The sequence below is a fragment of the Mytilus galloprovincialis genome, chromosome 3 (assembly GCF_965363235.1).
Source record: "Mytilus galloprovincialis chromosome 3, xbMytGall1.hap1.1, whole genome shotgun sequence".
NCBI lineage: Eukaryota > Metazoa > Mollusca > Bivalvia > Mytilida > Mytilidae > Mytilus > Mytilus galloprovincialis.
In genome coordinates, this window is record NC_134840.1 from 60,576,550 (window position 1) to 60,595,048 (window position 18,499).

The following is an 18,499-nucleotide window of genomic DNA, read 5'->3' on the forward strand; positions in this document are numbered from 1 at the left end:
CTTACCACCAGAGACCTGAACACAATTAAAAAACGATTTATTTCAAGGTGCACCGTATACCCCGCGCATTAAAAGCGAATAAGTAACGAATAGGTAACAGGTTATTTACCGAGCGCTGGAACGGTTACATGCGCTCAAATGGGGTCATTTCATCTCTAAGAACACATTGTTACCACCAGACATGAACACAATTAAAACACGATTTATTTCAAGTTGCAGCGTATACCCCGCGCATTAAAAGCGAATAGGTAACGAATAGGTAACAAGATTATTTACCGAGCACTGGAACGGGTACATGAGCGCTAATAGGGTAATTTCATCTCTAAGAACACATTGTTACCACCTGAGACATGGACATAATTGACAATCCTTTTCTAACAGGTGAAACGTATAAAAAATGTATTATAAGCGAATAGGTAACGAATAGGTAACGAATAGGTAACAGGGTATTAACCGAGCGCTGGAACGGGTACATGCGCGCTAAAAGGGTAATTTCATCTCTAAGAACACATTCTTACCACCAGAGACCTGAACACAATTAAAACACGATTTATTTCAAGGTGCACCGTATACCCCGCGCATTAAAAGCGAATAGGTAACGAATAGGTAACAGGTTATTTACCGAGCGCTGGAACGGGTACATGCGCTCTAATGGGGTCATTTCATCTCTAAGAACACATTGTTACCGTCTGAGACCTGGACATAATTGAAAATCCTTTTCAAACAGGTGCAACGTATAAAAAAATGTATTATAAGCGAATAGGTAACGAATAGGTAACAGGGTATTAACCGAGCGCTGGAACGGGTACATGCGCTCTAATGGGGTCATTTCATCTCTAAGAACACATTGTTACCGTCTGAGACCTGGACATAATTGAAAATCCTTTTCAAACAGGTGCAACGTATAAAAAAATGTATTATAAGCGAATAGGTAACGAATAGGTAACGAATAGGTAACAGGGTATTAACCGAGCGCTGGAACGGGTACATGCGCGCTAATAGGGTAATTTCATCTCTAAGAACACATTCTTACCACCAGAGACCTGAACACAATTAAAAAACGATTTATTTAAAGGTGCACCGTATACCCCGCGCATTAAAAGCGAATAAGTAACGAATAGATAACAGGTTATTTACCGAGCGCTGGAACGGGTACATGCGCTCAAATGGGGTCATTTCATCTCTAAGAACACATTGTTACCACCAGACATGAACACAATTAAAACACGATTTATTTCAAGTTGCAGCGTATACCCCGCGCATTAAAAGCGAATAGGTAACGAATAGGTAACAAGATTATTTACCGAGCACTGGAACGGGTACATGAGCGCTAATAGGGTCATTTCATCTCTAAGAACACATTGTTACCACCTGAGACATGGACATAATTGAAAATCCTTTTCTAACAGGTGCAACGTATAAAAAAATGTATTATAAGCGAATAGGTAACGAATAGGTAACGAATAGGTAACAGGGTATTAACCGAGCGCTGGAACGGGTACATGCGCGCTAATAGGGTCATTTCATCTCTAAGAACACATTCTTACCACCAGAGACCTGAACACAATTAAAAAACGATTTATTTAAAGGTGCACCGTATACCCCGCGCATTAAAAGCGAATAAGTAACGAATAGGTAACAGGTTATTTACCGAGCGCTGAAACGGGTACATGCGCTCTAATGGGGTCATTTCATCTCTAAGAACACATTGTTACCACCAGACATGAACACAATTAAAACACGATTTATTTAAAGGTGCACCGTATACCCCGCGCATTAAAAGCGAATAAGTAACGAATAGGTAACAGGTTATTTACCGAGCGCTGGAACGGGTACATGCGCTCTAATGGGGTCATTTCATCTCTAAGAACACATTGTTACCACCAGAGATATGAATTTAATTGAAAATCCTTTTCTAAAAGGTGCAACGTACAACAAACGTACTATAAGTGAATAGGTAACGAATAGGTAACGAATAGGTAACAGGGTATTAACCGATCGCTGGAACGAGTACATATGCGCTTATAGGGGTATTTCATCTATAAGAACACATTATTACCACCAGAGATATGAACACAATTGGAAATCCTTTTCTAAAAGGTGCAACGTACAACAAACTTTTTAAAAGCGAATTAGTAACGAATATTTAACAGGGTATTATCCGACCGCTGGAACGGATACAAATGCACTTATAGAGTTATATCACCTCTAAGAGCCCAAATCTTCCACCAGAGACAACAAAACAATTGAAAATCATGTTTTAAAAGGTGCAACGTAAGATACACGTATTATAAGCGAATTATAAGCGAGTGATGGAACGAATTAAACAAGGTAATAGCATGCTCCGAAACGATGTACACCCTGCTTACATGTTTAACTCTACCACATTATGTAAGTATGTGCCTGTCCCTAGACAAGAGGCTGAAATTAAGTAGTTATCGTTTGTTTTTGTGTTACATATTTCCGTTTATTTTTTTGTATATGAAATACGGCCGTCAGTTTTGTTGTTTGAATTGTATGAGGTTGTCATGTCTGGGCCTTTTATAGGTGACTACACGGTTTGGGCTATGCTCATTGTTGAAGGCCGTACAGTGAACTATAGTTGATAATTTCTGTGTCATTTTGGTCTAATGTGGAGCGTTGTCTCATTGGCAATCATACCACATCTTCGTTTTTTAGCAAGCGCTAACACGGTGATTTCATCCCGTCGAACCAAGATCCATCTTCAAACATACGGACATAAAGCAGTTAAAAGGTAGAACGTATAAAAAACCAGTAAGAAACAAATGCGTATCGAACATGAAGTAAAAGGATCGGTTGAGCACAAACACATATAAATCAGTCATAGAAAGATCATTTTACCTCAACCATTTTTGCAAAGTTTCATTAAGTTTGAACATTTTGAATTTTTGATATTTTTGCTGTTTCCATGGTTACGGCGGCCATTTTGAAAATTCTAACTTCAAAATCCAACTCTGCCTATGCCAGTTACCATTCCTGTAAAGTTTCATCCAGTTTGCGGAAAATTCTTATTTTTGAAATTTTTGACCTTTTTGCATTGTTTCCATGGTAACAAGACCTATTTTGGAAATTCCAACTCCAATGTTGCTCATCATTACTGTGAAGTTTCATGAAGTTTTGAGCATTTTTAGAATTTTGAAAATTTTGGTGTAGTTTCCATGGCAACATAGTAGTTCCAATGATCGCCAAAATCATCCAACACCTGTATATAGTGGGCACCTACATTGTTTTAAAATATGATGATTCTGAGTTGAAGCATATCCAAACATTTCACAAAAAAACAAAAAACTCATTTTTTTCACAATTGTGCCGTTTCCATGGTAACGGCAGCCATATTAAACTATTCCATGCCATAATTAAAAAGGGGGAAGGATATTAAAAATCACATAAGTAACGAATAGGTAACGAATAGGGAATAGGGAATAGGTAACGAATAGGGAATAGGGAATAGGTAACGAATAGGCAACGAATAGGGAATAGGGAATAGGGAATAGGTAACGAATAGGTAACGAATAGGGAATAGGGAATAGGTAACGAATAGGCAACGAATAGGGAATAGGGAATAGGTAACGAATAGGGAATAGGGAATAGGTAACCAACTTGACGCCCATACGTCATTTTCATTGTATACACTATTTGAGTTACTTTAGCTTTTTTTATTTTAACTTTTAGAGAATAACATAAACGGTAAATTTTCCCGATTTATACAAAATATGTACGAAAATGTAAAATCGTGCATTATATCTAATGGTGAGAATTCGAGTTGCTTGCTTGTGAAATGCGTGAGAGAAAGGGCGAAAATCTTTCTAATGCTTTTTTTGCAATATTTGTAAACGATTTACAGCAGTTGTTACCTCTCTTAGTGATGATATTGAACACTGACGAGTTGACAGTATATTAAAAATTATACTGCACTCGTTCTATTTGAGCAGTCAAAATGCGTTGATCTTTTATTTATACTGCAATTGGGTGTCCTACTGTACAGATACAGCCCTTCAGATATCGCTATGCTGTATCTGTATACTCTACTGGGCTGCGTTCAATATCATAGCTGCTACGTAGTGCTACGTAGATTTTGACTATTGAACCTGAAGCTATAGACTAGCTGCTACATAGATGATTGATAGCAGCGGCTACGTAGCTGCTACGATATTGAACTCAACCCAGATATCGCTTTAAAGCTCCGCCCACTGCCGGACTGAGTATTGTTTGAACCTGTGTGACCTCAGAATGTGTATTCCAGTTGCATTCCAATGACGATGACAATTGTCTATTTCAAAACTTGAATATGTATGATTGTGTTGCAAAATCAACCATGTCAATTTCAGCATGATGCATGTTTAGTGAATAAGTCTGAAGCGTTGGACAACTCGTTCACTTAGAACTGTCTTAAATTTGACAAGGTTTTGTTATTTGTTTTTACTGTTGAAATTAGTTGTTATGTTTAAATAAATAATTATTCACCTTGAGCGATGTGTTTATTGTTGACAATTCGAGATCCTTTTTTTGCGAACCCGTCTTCAGCGTAATGTGTGATTTTGATATTACTACGCGGGCCTCAAGGGATTACAAATCGAAAATGAATGCTAAATATGTTAGTTTTTGTGTCTTTCAAAACACAAACAATATACAGAATTAATTGCATGATAAAGACAATAACTGTTTAGTGTCTTTAACTTGATATCAGCTGTATTTGTACTCGACTCGAAAAAGGTGTAGTAGCTCGCTAAAAGCTCGCATACACCATGTTTCCTAGCCTCGTACAAATACAGCTGATATTTAAAGACACTAAACAGGGTTGAGTTCAATATCGTAGCAGCTACGTAGCGGCTACGTAGCTGCTATCAATATAAGCTGGTTCTCGACTGACTACTACACTTTGTTTAAGTGAAGCGTAATACAAGCGGATTCCAGTTTACTATCAATATTTATGTAACAACTAGTATATAGCTACACGTTCAATAGTGAAAATCTACGTAGCACTACGTAGCTGCTACGATATTGAACGCAGCCTATATCACTTTTTCTCATGAATATTTAAATAGAAATTGCTGAAATCATACTTAATTATTCATACGACCTATTCAACCTGTAGTGTTCTTGTTTTCAATGTATACAACGACGCAAACTTATATCTTTTGCAATTTTTAGAAGAAAAAAAAACATATTTCACTTGTTAATATTTTTTGGTTACATATATATCCTTATGTTTTATGCTTATTGATTCTCAAACAAATTTGTTCATCATCCATTACTGTTTCAACAGGTAATGTCCGTTTCATTGTGCTGTACATTTCTCCGCCTGCATGATATGAGGCTTTTTTTTTTATAAAAGGGGAAGTTCCCAATAATTCAATCAAAAAATAACATTAACACATTAAAAAACAATGGAAAATATTTTTTTAGATTGCCGTTTAAAGACAATAATAGTGCATTGACTTGACATATCAACGATATAAGGATTCGGCCCGAAACAGAGAAAAAGCTCGGCACAGCCTCGCATTTCCCCGTTTCTAAGCCTCATCCTTATATCGTTGATATGTCAAGTCAATGCACTATTATTGTCTATATATTTATGTTTTTATAAGCGGATGGCACTGTGGGGTTTTCTGAGAGAAATGAAGATCAACAAAAACACGTTAAATGAATTTTGTGATTAGTGTGGCACTGAACTAAAAATAAACATAAAGAAGACCAAAGTTCATATATTCTTCAAAGTGAGACAACCCAAATATATAAAAATTACTTATTTTAGCCCGCGTAGTAATAAAGTAGAGATCGAACTAGAAATTGTAACTGTAATAAATACCATTGTATAGTTTTTGCTATGTGATTTCTAAAGACCCAAAAATATATTTGTGAACAAGCTACAACATCAATTAGTTTTATCAGATAGTTTTATGTTCTTCTTTATGTTTCGGAAATTTTGGGATTTGAACATTTTGATCGTGTTGATTTAAAATTTTGTAAGCTTGTTCTACACTTAAAACCGATGACACCTAGCTGTATTGTTAATGCAGAATTGGGTAGATATCCTCTTATTATTAATGCTAAAGTGCATATGGTCTGTTTCCAGTGGCGGATCCAGAACTTTTCCTAAGGGGGGGGGGGGGGGGCCCGTTGACTGACCTAAAAGGGGGGGGCGCCCGCTCCAGTCATGCTTCAATGATTCCCTATATAATCAACCAATTTTTTCCCACGAAAGGGGGGGGGGCCGGCCGCCCCCCCCCCCCCTGGATCCGCCTATGGTTTCTTTTGTAGATTACTGTGTTGTAAAGAAAGTAATTTTTAATGTCTTTAATATAACCTATTCTATATCAATTTTCACAACTATGGTCTTGTATGTAAATGGATACAAATTATTAAAAAATGACCTTGATACTTTAAAAGGAATGTCAAATATATAGTTGAACCAATCATTAGATAAATGTATAATTAAAAGTATTGAACTTAAACTTAGAGATGCGTTTTTGCAGAATTGTTTAATGTTTAGTTTGTATGAAAACTTTCAAACTGTGAGTTTAAATTAGGCACTGGCTACGGTTACATGGAAATGTAACAATAATAAAAATATTATTGTTACATTGGAGACTAAATGCCGGAATGCATGGTTGGGTAAGGACCGGTTTAATTACGAATGTAACAATAATTATTAAGGCTACGGTTACATTGCGTTATTGTTACATGAAAAAAAGCAATGTACGATGGGACTAGTAATATGTACTAAATAATAATAGTTGAGGACATTTATTACATACATTTATAACATACAATTTATTTACTGTAATTTTTTATTTACAATGACAATTTCTACAAATCCAGTAAGTTGTTTTTAAAGTCCGACACATTGTTGATGAACGAAATTACGTCCTCCACGGATACGTGTACATACAGAATTTCTTAGTATTTAAGTTACAGTTAGCAAACTTTGCTTTGCATCAAGTTATAAAGCTGTATGAAATGTATGTCTTGATATTGTTTCAGTTTCGTTTAAAACGCCACCCAAGTTTTATTTTTTTCACCATAAACAAAATTTGTCCAAAGTATAATGCAATTAAAATCAAAACAATTTGACTATAGTACATGCTCACTATTCATTTTTTTTTTAAATGGATGCCTGTTACATATTTTTTTAATTCATTTTTGAAAAGGTGACTTTTTGTAAATGTCGCATGGCGGCATTTTTGTACATTTTTCTTTTCCAGTGAATGCTTCATCTGCTGATATAAACTGTGAACGTTTAGTGTATATTTGAATATCTTCACCTATTTCGTAGGACATGTATAATGAGGGGTCTATAATGTCAAATAACAAAATATAAATTGTTTAGTCTCAAAGAAAACTTTTACGAATTTCTCAACTGTTTATGTTGAATAGGTGAAATTTGGGTACTCAGTGCAATTTGGGTACCGTGACTTTATACACCCTACATTCATTCTAGACAACAAACATAGTGGAATTAATCATATTGTGAATTAATGTATTTTCATGGGTACTTATTTACTTGGATTGAGGAAAACAGGAATTCTCATGGATATTTGATTTCATGGTTGTGCAAAAGAGTTCATACATTCTTATTGAAAATTTGTCATTTGTGGATCCTGTGGATCCATGCAAATTGGTTTAAAACAAATAATAATGAATTCACAGTTGTTATTGCAAAACTTGTCTCAGCACGTATCATTTACTTGATCATTGAGCCATGAAAATAAAGTAAAGTGTAGGTGAATGAGAACCTGAAATAAGCACAACAGGACATTTGAACCTGAACTAAGCACAACAGGACATTTGAACCTGAACTAAGCACAACAGGACATTTGAACCTGAACTAAGCACAACAGGACATTTGAACCTGAACTAAGCACAGCAGGACATTTGAAAATGAACTAAGCACAACAGGACATTTGAAAATGAACTAAGCACAACAGGACATTTGAACCTGAACTAAGCACAACAGGACATTTGAACCTGAACTAAGCACAGCAGGACATTTGAACCTGAACTAAGCACAACAGGACATTTGAAAATGAACTAAGCACAACAGGACATTTGAAAATGAACTAAGCACAACAGGACATTTGAACCTAAGCTAAGCACAACAGGACATTTGAACCTGAACTGAGCACAACAGGACATTTGAACCTGAACTTAGCACAACAGGACATTTGAACCTGAACTAAGCACAACAGGACATTTGAAAATGAACAGAGCACAAAAAAACATTATGTAGACCAAATATAGTTGACCTATTTATCATTGTAAATGAGAACCAGACACAGCCCAAAATGTTGATATTGTCCAATAAACCAAGTTTATATTACTCCTGTTATGTAAAATTGTTGACTTTTTAACTCAGAAATTAATTTAAATCTGACCTTAGCATGAAAATTGGCATATCTCTTGGAACTGTAAAGGGAGGTTAAGGTGAGTTTGTGGAGGTACTTATATAGATATTATGAGATAATAGCCTACTTACACCAAGTCTTAAAGCATGTTTGGCACTAGTTTTGTTGAACAAACAGTATAATGGTTGTATTTGATGGCAAAACACACAAATAAATTAACTCAAAAAGTTTTCTATATCTTTTATGGATATATATCTTAAAGCTGACACAAAACAAACCAATGGATATCACAGCCTGATACAAATGTTATACATACCCCCTCTAGCAGGGGTATAAATATCTTCAACACATAGTGTAATGTTATATCTAATTACATATGTGTTCTATCTCGAGATATGTGTATGGCAAAATTTTGCAGTCATGTTATGTTTAAGCCATGCTGCATTTATTTAAAAAGAAAAAAACAAATTTGTAGTTCAAAATACTCACAATATATTTATTTTGGTTAATGGGCTGTAACAATGAACATATGATGAAAAAAAGACCAAATCTCCAGGTTTACCTTTTACATGTTGTACATTTCAAATTTTGCCCATCATTCCTATATCTAAATGATGAAATATATAAGACTATTCGTATTTCAGATCTACTTTTTATATATTACAAACTGTACTGACCTGTTCTATCACATTGTTTGAATGGTATATCTACTAACATAAGCAGCTATAAACGTAAGAAAAACTAAATTCATATTTCATAATGAAAATGGCTGATCTTAACTCCTTTCCGTGTAAGTGTCAGAACCAGTTGCAAATGAAGGATCAGGGCTATTGTCTATATTAATGTACAGTAACCATAAAACTGTTCAAGACTGCAATTGGACTCCTTTTCAATCTAATTAAGTGCTAGTCTTTGTAAGAAGCAGGCAATTTAGGTAAAAATCAAAACATGATCAGAAAAAACCCACTGAGCTAATCATGTTATTTAATACTAACCATCATCCTGAGTTCAAAATTATTAGTCTTTCGTTTGTGTGTGTCTGGTAATATCAAATAACTCGGTTAGAAAATTGGTTAGAATGATAGCAAATTACAGAGTTATCTCCCCTTATTCGATAATTTTTAGTGCATTTCAACCAAATTGTATCTTCTATTACCAGAACAGAAAACAAAAATGAATGTTCTTTTTGTGCATAACTACATATTATGAACTGAAATCAATGTCAAGTAGGGTGGGTTTTATTGGTCATGTTTTCACCACTGCCTGATCCTTAGGCAGACTGGCACTTAAAATTGCATTCTTTAATTGCTTCAAATCTAATATTTCGGGCCTCAAGGTGCGACATATCAGAACAGGAGCAATTAAAGGATTTAATTTTAATAAGATTGACTCCTTTTTAAAAGTCCTTTATCTGCAACTTTTTTTTTTAATAATACATATAGTTGTAAGCTGTGTTAGGTCACCAGTTTTATTAAATAAATGTTTAGGAAGACTACAATGTATATATATTAAAACATTAAAATATAATTAGATATTATGAAGTGTCTGAAGACTCCATTATTTGACATGCAGACAACAATCTCATGACATTCCAATGCTATGTTATTTTTCAATAAAATGCAACGATTTCTCCATGACAACATTACAACAGTGCATAGGACAAAACTTAATTTAACTTTATGGTAATAAGATAGAAATGTAGTTAATTGAATGAATCTTTTCTGTTATTTTAAAGGGTTTTCTAAGCTAACATATTTTTTGTTATAGAAAGGGTTTCCATGTTTCCACTTTTACAACGCAATAAAATTACAAAAAGAATAATTCAATCCTTTTAAAAGTTAACAAAAAAAAAGATCTAATTTATGCATTGTTAACTGTAGAAGTACTTATTTTCATGGTATCAATTTTTGTGGATTGTGAAAACATATTTGGTTTGTTTGGTTTTCATTTCATGGTTTTAAGATAAACATATTTGCACTCAATGAAAATATGTATTTTCTTGATGATCTCCCTTTAGTTAGTAAAAGGTTTAACCAAATAAAGTTTGATTCAAAACTGCAAACAATACATAAGTTAATTGTTAGTAATGTTTTATCAGTAAATTAAACCCAATAACAAGATTAAAATAGAACAAATGTAGTATACCTAAAGATAGACTAAATCCCCTTATAATTTAGAAAGATACCCAAGGAAAATACTTGTCATTTTCCTGACCTTGTAACTCACATGAAGTAACAATTGTTTAAAACATATAACAAAAATCAACAAATAACAGAAAGTCTTCTGTATTAAATACAAAAACATCAAAGTTGGCAAAGTGCAGCCCTTTCATACATCAACAACAAAAAAAAACCTATAAAAATGCATATTATACAAAATGTACTTTGTACCTTTTCATGCCACTTTCAATAATAATCAAAGTACTTGTGAGCACCTAAGTTTACAGATTTGAATTTTTACAATGAGAGTTTAAACCTGAATATTCATGTTTTTAGTTATGAAAGGCAATATTTTGAATTGGGAATTATTTTCCTTTGTCCAGAATTAACTATGCCATGAAAATATTGCTATTCAGCCAGTGTCAATGGAGTTTTGATTGTATTTCATAAAATCTTTACCCCAAAAACAAGTGTCAAACAAACAACTTTACTCCTCCCTTACACCACGGAGTACATTGAACAAATTACAACAAGAATTCAGTCACAATGTGTGTAACAAGGACCATTGTGAACTAAAGACATATAAAATAAAACATTCAGTCTATTAAAAAGCACTGGGTAAGTAAGTCTTTTATTCCAAGCACAATATAGTTACAACACTCTTTCATTTCATAAATTAAAAAAATAGCTTTGTTATACTATGTGTAAAAAATAAAGGGCAGATAGCCACTTCTAGTCAACGTGGGCTTCATTAAAGTCACAAGAAGCTTTACTTTTGCTAGATTTCTATATTTTACATTAAAAATCAAAGGTGCAAAATAAAGAACAAAGAAAAACTCAAGGAGATGGCACTTTATGTAATTCACACCCCCAGACAGTCAAACTTTATACCCAATCTGAATGAAATTGCAAATAGAAATGCATCACAATCAGATTGAAAATTAAACATGTGAAATGTGAGATATTGCAAACTAATGATACCTGTAGTTCCTGAGAAAAAAACACAACAAAAATTTGATGGGATGGACAGAAAAACAACTGACGTAAACCATTATACTCACTGCTTTAGAGCTGTGGTAAAAAAGTGGGGAGTTATTTGCTTTTACACATGCATCAAAAACACAATCCCACAATGAACATTTTAACATACAATAACGGACACTTATGCTGTAGATAACTTAACAAAGACTTGTCAAATCATAATAATAAAAGTTTTACCAAGCCGGTATGTTCACTTAACATCTTTGACAAATAGTCACTCTCAAACCTAAAAAGACTCTTTAATTCATTATAAAGTGGGCATTTTTTTCAGAATTTCTGTGTGTTTGTTTTTACTTGAAAACTAAGATGACTGCAATAAATTTCATTAAAAAGCCTAACAAGTGGTTTCCCTCTGGTAAATGTGGGAACCAATGTCATCATCAAAAAGAAATTATTAGCAAAAGACACAAAGCAGTAGCAATATTTCACACTTGTCTGCAATGGTTGCTCAGGTCAGAATACTGTACAAAAATGCAACTTACACAACCAAATTATTCTAATATTCCCACAGTAAAAAAAATATCATAAAACACAAAGTTTCTACATTGTAGAATGAGGCCCAATATTAAGTACTCTACATGTAGCTGCTGTTTAATGATCGAGAATTCTCAGATTTCCTGACACTATTTTATTTTCTAGTAAAGCTCCAGCTGGGATGTCTATTCTGTCTCCATGATTAGCAATAATAATCACAGTTCCCTGTAAAAAACAAGAGCATTGTCAATTGTTCTGTTTTTCCACCATAAATTTGTAATAATTAACAATACTGTTGAACCAGGCATGCATCAGAAAGTATTCATCAACCAGTTGATGTTTTTCTGTTTTTTTTTAAGAAGAAGAAAGAAGATCATCGTTTTAATGTAGGTCTAAGATTCTTGTTACCTCCCTTTAACTTGTATTGAACAATGACTGATGGCTGCCTCACATTCAGATCAAATATTGCAAATTCATGAGGACAGTATGGTAATTCTATATGAACATACCCTGTTTTATAATAGAGGACATAACGATTTAAGTTTTGAACATTCATGCGCATATGACAGGAAGAATTGTTTATTGTATGTGGTTGGCAGAGAAGCTTTTTTCTTCTAATTTCATGGTCTTATGTTTGACACAGCTGAGAACTTTGTCTAAATCCTCATAGGATAAAATGATATCACTAAGGTAAGTAAGGTGACAATGTTTTTGAATAATAATATATAAACAAGGTGTCATTTCAAATGATTTCAGTAAAAAGAGTTCCTTGTGAAAATTTTCCTGATTTAATTTGGATAATGCTATCAAACTATACATGCTATATAAACTAAAATTCTATAATTATGTATGAAAAATATGAGTCCCAAATTAGTAATTCACATACTGGCAAGTGGAATATAAATTTAGCATGTTTAAACTGCTTGCTAATTTGACAAGTAGGGAAAATAAAGTTTCACACAGTGTAAAACCAAAAAAATATGCAGTGACAAAGTATGAAACTGCTCGCTAATTCAATGTAGAAAACAGAAGGATTGGAATAAGAAAGCTTTCTAGATAACAAGAACTGGGATAAACTGTCTTATGACAAATTTCATCAATTTGAGGTTCAAGTCTCATGGTAAGTACTTGGAATTAAAACACTTCAATTAAAAAGCTTTTCTGTTAGCTTTTAACAATTGGTAACACCAGGTTTTATGTTTTTAATTACTCTCTAGTCATTGCAATTATTAAGTACCGGTAGTAGAGTATAAAAGCCAAGAGACATTTCTACTGTTTTGAATTTCTCATACAAGATTTAATGACTTATTATACCTTTAAAGACACATTTTTGCCAAATGTCACATCTCCAGACACGGTCAAATGGTCTAATTCTAACATATCAGGTATACTGGAAAATCTTGATAGGTAATCTTTAACCTGAAATAACATGTAAAACATTGTAAATGATTATTCTCTTCCAGTGAAAAGTAGATATCTTTTAAGTTATTTATACTCATGGGTTGCTGTCTAATTAAAGATTACCCTTCATTGGCTTTTCTTCATAATAACTAGATCTTTGTCCATTCTTTTATGAATATTAATATATTGAACAATGGATCTTCATACATACTTTCATTAATTGGTAAATTTAATTTGCATCAATTGACTTTTCATTAACATCAAAAGAACAGAACTGAACTAAACATAAATACTTAAAATATATGATAGCCTTTCATTTGTATCATTATAAGAATTTTGTATATAATGAATATTTCATGAGACATAAATTTTGTGTGCACCATCCTTTCACAGGGTTACAAATTCCTGGCTTTTGAAAGGGACAGAAGGTTTAATTCAAGAAGGCTTTAGTTAATTTTCCAGTTTAATATTGATTATATACTGTGAAAGTACTTTTATTCGTGGGGTACCAATTCTCCTGGATTTCGTGGATGACTTTATCCACGAATTTAAGTGTCCTACGAAATAAAACAACCCTTGTCCATTGAATCAAGACATGGAAAGATCCATCGGTAGGTTTGACTACTGATATGTTAGAGAATATATTGAATAACGCCAAATCTGAGAATACTTTAATAGCAGTCACAGAACTACAACCGAATGCCGGGTTATACCCATTTAATTTTTAATAACCTAAACTGTACAACTTTTGATCTGTTAATTCTCTTTAAAAATATTTTTGATCGATGAAAGTCAGATTTCCGGTATTGATATGCTAGTACACAGCTACTTTTGCATAGGTACTATACTCAATCTGCATAGGTACTATTTTCTGTACTTAAAATCTGTAGTACTGAAAATTTACTTTGAATATCTAGTACTATTTCTTTACTTTAGAATTATTGTAATATTTAGGTACTTGTATTTTCCAGTACAGTTTGTACTTGATTTGAACATGTAAATATTGCTCAAACCACGAAAATTGATACCCATGAATTAAAGTACTTTCACAGTATTTATCTTTTTAGGGGTAACCAAATGTTCCGCAGGGAACAGCTTTATACGACCGCAGAAGTCGAATCCTGAACAGTTGGGGCAAGTATGGACACAACATTTAAGCTTGATACAGCTCCGAGTTTGGATTGTGATCAAATTTTGACAAAATATAGGTTTCTGACACAAAATATGAGATCCAGACACAGAATGAATGTGGTCTAAGAACTTAAACTTAAAAACTTATAATAATTTTAAATTGGACATTTACCTAATATGGTCCAATATCCAAAATCTAAATACATGGTTAGATTCAGCATATCATAGAAACCCAAGAATTCAATTTTTGATGAAATCAAACAATGTTCAATTTTAGACCCTTTAGACCTCAATGTGGACCAATTTGAAAACCGGGCCCAAATATTAACCAGATGCTCCGCAGGGCGTAGCTTTATACGACCGCAGAGGTTGAACCCTGAACGGTTGGGGCAAGTATGGACACAACATTCAAGCTGGATTCAGCTCTAAATTTGGATTGTGATTAAATAGTTGACACAGCATAGGTTTCTGACACAGAATGAATGTGTTCTAATGAACTTAAAATTTTTGTTTTCTCTTAGAGCAATTCACTATGCTGTTGAATATTAATCCTCTCAAAAAAATGTTTGAAGAAATTTTCTTTTTTATTTATGAAATTTCAAATGAGAAAAATTGAACCCAATTTTTTTAATCACATCCCCCTTTGCCTTATTCCAAAACTACTCTCAATTAAAATTTCTAATGGAGTTTGCAACAATAACTACTCATTTAAATACATCATAAAATATTAAGATGTAAAAAAACTGCTTGTTATCACTGAATGGTAAAGATTATTTTAATTTATCAGTTGGTAGTAAAAAGTGAATATACATTGTATATTGTATATAACAAAGATTTAAGTTGATTCTGGACAAAGAAAGATAACTCCAATTAAAAAAAAATCTTGCTATTGCACAATATTTTGCAATTAGATATTTCTTGCTTACTATTCTGGACAAAGAAAGATAACTCTAATTAAAAAAAAAATTTGCTATTTCACAATATTGTGCAATTAGATATTTCTTGCCATTGCGCAATACTGTGCAATTGAAAAGACTTGCTATTGCACAATACTTAATATAATAATTTTAGATCCTGATTTGGACCAACTTGAAAACTGGGCCCATAATAAAAAATCTCAGTACATTTTTGGATTCAGCATATCAAAGAACCCCAAGATTTCAATTTTTGTTAAAATCAGACTAAGTTTAATTTTGGACCCTTTGGACTTTAGTGTAGACCAATTTGAAAACAGGACCAAAAATGAAGAATCTACATACACAGTTAGATTTGGTATATCAAAGAACCCCATTTATTCAATTTTTGATGAAATCAAACAAAGTTTAATTTTGGACCCCGATTTGGACCAACTTGAAAACTGGGCCAATAATCAAGAATCTAAGTACATTTTTAGATTCAGCATATCAAAGAACCTAACTGATTCATTTTTTGTCAAAATCAAACTAAGTTTAATTTTGGACCCTTTGGACCTTAATGTAGACCAATTTGAAAACGGGACCAAAAGTTAAGAATCTACATACACAGTCATGACAGTTAGATTCGGCATATGAAAGAACCCCAATTATTCAATTTGGATGAAATCAAACAAAGTTTAATTTTGGACCCTTTGGGCCCCTTATTCTGTTGGGACCAAAACTCCCAAAATCAATACCAACCTTCCTTTTATGGTCATAAACCTTGTGTTTAAATTTCATAGATTTCTATTTACTTATACTAACGTTATGGTGCGAAAACCAAGAAAAATGCTTATTTGGGTCCCTTTTTGGCCCCTAATTCCTAAACTGTTGGGACCTAAACTCCCAAAATCAATACCAACCTTCCTTTTGTAGTCATTAACATTGTGTTTAAATTTCATTGATTTCTATTAACTTAAACTAAAGTTATTGTGCGAAAACCAAGAATAAGGCTTGTTTGGGCCCTTTTTTGGCCCCTAATTCCTAAACTGTTGAAACCAAAACTCCCAAAATCAATCCCAACCGTTCTTTTGTGGTCATAAACCTTGTGTCAAAATTTCATAGATTTCTATTAACTTAAACTAAAGTTATAGTGCGAAAACCAAGAAAATGCTTATTTGGGCCCTTTTTGGCCCCTAATTCCTAAAATGTTGGGACCAAAACTCCCAAAATCAATACCAACCTTCCTTTTGTGGTCATAAACCTTGTGTTAAAATTTCATAGATTTCCATTCACTTTTACTAAAGTTAGAGTGCGAAAACTAAAAGTATTCGGACGACGACGACGACGACGCAGACGACGACGCCAACGTGATAGCAATATACGACGAAAATTTTTTCAAATTTTGCGGTCGTATAAAAATCTAACTATATGGTTAGATTCAGCATATTGAAGAACCCCATATATTCAAACAAAGTTTAATTGTGGACCAACTTGAAAACTGGGCCCATAATCAACAAGAGGCTCTCAAGAGCCTGAATCGCTCACCTTAATTCTTTTGGTTAAATCTCTCATCAATGATTATTTTGGCTTTTCAATTTATTTAAATGTTTTTTGGATTGTCCTATTTTCTTCAAAAGCCAAAAAAAATAATCATTTTCTCCTATGTTCTATTTTAGCCATAGGAGCTATGTTTCTTGACATACAAGGAAATAAAATATAAAATTTATACTAGATACTCTGAAACTCATTTAGCCTAAGTTTGGCTGAAATTGATACAGCAGTTTCAAAGGAGAAGATTTTTTAAAGTAAGTCAACATGATGAACAAATTGTGAAAAAAGTCTTTAAAGGGCAATAACTCCTTAAGTGGTCAATTGACAATTTTGGTCAATTTGACTTAATTGAAGATCTTACTTTGCTGAACATTATTGCTGTTTACAGTTTATTTCTATCTATAATTATATTCAAGATAATAAACAAAAACAGCAAAATTTCCTTAAAATTATCAATTCAGGGGCAGCAACCCAACAACAGGTTGTCTGATTCATCTGAAAATTTCAGGGCAGATAGATCTTGACCTGATAAACAATATTACCCAACGTCAGATTTGCTCTAAATGCTTTGGTTTTTGAGTTATAAGCCAAAAACTGCATTTTGACCCCTATGTTCTATTTTTAGCAATGGCTACCATGTTTGTTGATAGATCATAACTTCGGATACAATTTACAAACTAGATACCCTAAGGAACATTCAGTTAAAGTTTGGAAGTATTTGGCCCAGTAGTTTCAGAGGAGAAGATTTTTGTAAAAGATAAATAAGATTTACGAAAAATGGTTAAAAATTGACTATAAAGGGCAATAACTCCTAAAGGGGTCAACTGACCATTTCCGTCATGTTGACTTATTTGTAAATCTTACTTTGCTGAACATTATTGCTGTTTACAGTTTATCTCTATCTATAATAATATTCAAGATAATAACCAAAAACAGCAAAATTTCTTTAAAATTACCAATTCAGAGGCAGTAACCCAACAACAGGTTGTCTGATTCATCTGAAAATTTCAGGGCAGATAGATCTTGACCTGATAAACAATATTATACCATGTCAGATTTGCTCTAAATGCTTTGTTTTTTGAGTTATAAGCCAAAAACTGCATTTGACCCCTATGTTTTATTTTTAGCAATGGCGACCATGTTTGTTGATAGATCACAACTTAAGATACAATTTACAAACTAGATACCCTAAGGAACATTCAATTAAAGTTTGGAAGTATTTGGCCCAGTAGTTTCAGAGGAGAAGATTTTTGTAAAAGATTACTAAGATTTACGAAAAATGGTTAAAAATTGACTATAAAGTGCAATAACTCCTAAAGGGGTCAACTGACCATTTCCGTCATGTTGACTTATTTGTAAATCTTACTTTGCTGAACATTATTCCTGTTTACAGTTTATCTCTATCTATAATAATATTCAAGATAATAACCAAAAACAGCAAAATTTCCTTAAAATTACCAATTCAGGGGCAGCAACCCAA

The 18,499-nt window shown here is 33.1% G+C and overlaps 1 protein-coding gene across 4 annotated transcripts in view; it reads right to left on the bottom strand.

Moving 5' to 3' along the window:
- Positions 1 to 8,591: 8,591 nt before the first annotated feature.
- The window catches only part of LOC143068532 (UTP--glucose-1-phosphate uridylyltransferase-like), a 47,853-nt gene continuing 37,945 nt past the window's right edge, over positions 8,592 to 18,499 (bottom strand). For all 4 annotated transcript variants that reach the window (XM_076242664.1, XM_076242662.1, XM_076242665.1 and 1 more), the window contains 2 exons: positions 13,355 to 13,459; positions 8,592 to 12,265 (listed from right to left, as the gene is read on the bottom strand). In XM_076242664.1, coding sequence (XP_076098779.1) covers positions 12,158 to 12,265; positions 13,355 to 13,459 — 213 coding nt within the window. In that variant the 3' untranslated portion in view covers positions 8,592 to 12,157. The remainder of the gene's footprint in view (positions 12,266 to 13,354; positions 13,460 to 18,499) is intronic.